This window comes from Chrysochloris asiatica, unplaced genomic scaffold (genome assembly GCF_000296735.1).
Source record: "Chrysochloris asiatica unplaced genomic scaffold, ChrAsi1.0 scaffold00021, whole genome shotgun sequence".
Classification (NCBI taxonomy): Eukaryota; Metazoa; Chordata; class Mammalia; order Afrosoricida; family Chrysochloridae; genus Chrysochloris; species Chrysochloris asiatica.
In genome coordinates, this window is record NW_006408539.1 from 28953498 (window position 1) to 28957533 (window position 4036).

Genomic DNA, 4036 nt, shown 5'->3' on the forward strand with positions numbered 1-4036 from the left:
ATCACTACCATCACTACCAATCATCTTCTAAAAAGGTGAGCTTACAAAAACACCACCCCTCCAACATGTTTTAGTCTTTCTACTCCACTAGGCTCCATGACCCCGGGACGTGTGAGCTAACTCAGGGTGAGTCACCACTTATCACCTCTAGAAAAGAGGAAACTATCCTTGGGGCCAGGGGTGGAAAGGCCTCATCTGGGTTTATGTATGTTAACATCCAATGTGCTAACAATGAACACAGAGAAAAAGAGTGGTCTTGATCACCCATTCAGCCACCTGAGGGATGCGATTTCTAGAAGGAAAAGGTTGGCAATTAAATCAGGGCATGGTAAACGCTATATTAAACCCTGCCAAACCCTATCCAGCTTCTGTGAATCAAAGGCATCCCAGCTGCCATTCGTTCTCTCTCAGCCCCTTCCTCGGTTGAAGACTTTCTCCCTGAAAATCCTCCTGGTGGAACAATGGATACACTCCAGTCACATCAGATCCCTGACAGGTGTCAGGGACAAAAACCAAACACTGCTCTAACAACAGCCCCAGAAAAGATTGTGCAATCAGTGTCCTAAGAAAGTGCTGCGGGGGCCGCTGAAACTCCGCAGTCCTCCTTTATCTTCCTGCGGTGGTGCCGGTATCACCAATGTTGAATGGTTTGGAAATCAGCATTACACAAGGTCTTTATTGCTCTATCTGGCTACACCACAAGGTCTTTATTGCTCTATCTGGCTACACGGCCTTCACACTTGAATTATGGGATTAACTGCTTAGATTAAGGACAGCGTCTAGTCAGCAACAGCTGCTAATATGCGGTTAGTGGTTCTTGGCCACACTGCTACAGCTTGTCTAAGAAAACCAAGAACTTCGGTCAAAACACAAAAATCTCACGTTCTCCCTTCTGTTTGTTTTAAGCAAGGCTTTCTCCCCCAACCCTTTCACTACAGTCAGGGATGGTGACTTTGTTTGTCTACTTGTACTTTTGGAGAACTACAGCTGTGCATTCCGCGGCAGTTCTCACCAACTCTTTCTGAGTTCATCTGCCAATATAAACGTGAAGGAATCCTGATGTGGTGCTATAGGATAAGCACTGAACTGCAAAGTCGCTTTGAATGTCAAAGTGGGGGACTCAAAACCACCAACTGATCCTTGTACAGGGTCGCCATGAGTCAGCATTGACTCAGCAGCACTTAACAACAAACATGAAGGTCAGCCTAAAACAGAAGGGCTAGTGACCCAGAGCTTAAGAGTAGTATTTCTAGAATTGGCACTGAAGGGTAAGCACTGGACCACTAACCATGAGGTCGGTGGTTCAAACCCACCAAATGCTCCTCAGATACAAGGTCGCTATGAGTCAGAAACAACTCAACGGCACTTAATAACAAAGAAAAATGCATCGAAAAGTTCTTATTTATTTTCTTGCTATTGTTAAGTGTTGCCGAGTCGGTTCCAACCCAGAGCAACCCCACATAAAGTTTCTAAGGAGCAGCTGGTGAGCTTGAACCGCCTACCCTGCCGTTCAAATGACTTTGCATTCTGGTGCATTAGCCCACAGCGCCACACCAAGACACCATTCATTATTTATTGTAGTTATCATTAAATCCATCCAACACTTACTGAGCACCTATGTTCCAGAGACATAAAGATGAAGAAAACATGGATAGTGCCCAAAAATAATTAAATAGTAAGACCTGTGGTATCAGATTTTAAGTTCTCTGTAGTTAAGGATTATGCCATCCCTTTCCTATCAAAAGCACAGTGCTCTGCCTCTTAAAAAGAAGTTACTCAAAAAGTATTTTATTTTCAAAATATTTTAAGCATTGAAAGTCCTACATAGATTAACACACAAAGTAGCCTAAGAACACAGAGCAAAAGGCATATATAATTAAATACTTTTGCTGAATTACCAAGTAAGGAACTGGCTGACCTCAGATAGGTAGATAAGAGGCCTTTGCCTTCTAGCTTGAAAAGTATAAGACACAATGATAGTATCTGTACCCACGGAGACATTCAATATGGTTATACTCACCGAAGGTTTAGCTAGCTTCGATCTGTCATCCTGCAATAAAAACAAGAATAACAAGGCACATTAAAGAATGACAAACACATCTACAAAGCATACCATTTCAGAAGTGCTTGTTTTTAATGAGATTTAAGATTAAAATATTACTCAGTAATTAGCAATTTGAGTTCATCTATCTCGGTTGTCTTGTGTACTTTGGACATACTATCAGAAGGGAGCTGGAGAAGGACATCATGCTGGGTAAAGTCGAGGATCAGAAAAGAAAAGGAAGACCCCCCAAGGAGATGGACTTGGCCGAGGGGCTGCTCACACCCAGTAACTGTGACAATGTACACAGGGTTGCTATGAATTGGAGCTGACCCATATCAACCTAACAACAACATCTAGGTTATTAAATACAAAATTTGATCCATCTGACTTGACTGCAAAAATCAACAGTGACTAAGTGCTGAGAGGTATTTTCCAGCTGGAGTTCCAAGGGTGACGGGCCCCCTGAATGGTACATTCATATGTTGACATTGATTAGACTCAGATATTGAATTCTAGGGAGCAGCTGAACACCCAATCAAAGTCTCCTCACTTGTCTTTCATCATCCCATTGAGCTATGTCTATACACCCTTACTGTGCAGGGCTGCAATCTCCCACCTACAAGTCCTGTGCTGCTTAAACCTCAGGCTGAGGCTCTTCACAATCAAGTGGGCCAACAGGCTGAGCACAGGTAAGCACCACAGGCAGGAAAAGAAGAAATATTGTAGACACAGCCTGAAAACCCAGAACTTCACAATGGACCAGAAGAACAATGGGATTGAACATCTTAAGGGCAGGCCTCTGATGACTCTGAAACCATTTCTGTAATAGTCCTGAAATGGTAAATGCTTGGGAAAATTAACTTTACAGATAAATGATGCTTACTGCCTCCGCATCTCATCCCCACCACCACCAAAAAAAACTCTCCTCCCAAAGGAAAGAGATTCCCAACATCTCACAGCCTCCTTACAAGAGTGTAACTTCGCGGCTCCTTCACGGACAGTCACTGCAAGGAGCATTCACCACGCATAGCAAAACTTCTGGTACAGGCCACATGTTTCAACGGTTAGGTTAAGCCAGTGTGACCCAAAAGCCGACCAAATACTGGTACCAAAGCTGATGTTCTCAGAGGTCTGAGGTAAACTAGGTAAATGAAGCCAATGCAAGCAAAGCTGAGTCACTTAACAAACTTAGTCTAAAAAAAATTAAACATCTCAGAACACTACAGCTGACCAACACTGGAATGGCAGAGTTATGAGCAACCTATTTTGGGAAGCATTCAATTACAGCATGGATAATCATCTACAAGTTACCTCAGAGGGTCTTGTATAGAGGACCACACATGTGGATAAGATGATTGCCTAACCGAAAATTATTAAGATTTCATCATTTTTAAGATGGTTAGTCCCTATCTTAGGCTATCAAGAGGGAGCAAAACCTTTGTGTCCTTCTATTTATTTTAATAAGCCTTTTATTTAAAAAAATTATACCACTAAAATATAAAAAATATTAAGATTTTTAGTATTAAAATATCCTCAAAGTTTGGACTGCTAACCGCAAGGTCAGAAGTTTAAACTTGCCAGTCACTCCCTGGAAACCCTATACACGCAGCTATGAGTTGGAACCAACTCGAGGACACTTAAAAGACAACCAAGATGCTGGGCCAATGCTCCTAGCTTTTTAGGTTTTTGGAATTTTCTGCCATGAACCCTCCCCAGGACAAAGCATTGATGGAGGTGAGCATTCTGCCAGTAAAAATGCAACAGAAATTGTGGGTCAATTAGAATCAAAATGGGTGTTCTGGTGGCGCTGTAGGATAACCTCTGAACGCTAACCATAAAGTCAGTGGTTTGAGTTCATCAGGTGCTCTGCAGGAGAAAGATGACGCTTTCTACTCCAGCAAAGATTTAGAGCCTCAAGAAGCCTTCATAGGGTCGGTATGAATCAGAACCAACTTGACAGCACTTATGCTGCACAAGATCTCTTTAAAGTAT

General features: G+C 42.5%; 1 protein-coding gene across 2 annotated transcripts in view; it reads right to left on the bottom strand.

The window, feature by feature from the left end:
• LOC102816294 (cytochrome b5-like) overlaps positions 1-4036 on the bottom strand; it is a 28511-nt gene that overhangs the window by 4548 nt on the left and 19927 nt on the right. Inside the window, exon 3 of one of the 2 annotated variants that reach the window (XM_006837556.1) lies at positions 2021-2050. The exons of the other annotated variant lie outside the window; for it this stretch is intronic. Within the exon in view, the coding sequence (XP_006837619.1) occupies positions 2021-2050 (30 nt within the window). The remainder of the gene's footprint in view (positions 1-2020; positions 2051-4036) is intronic. 2 annotated transcript variants of the gene reach the window in all.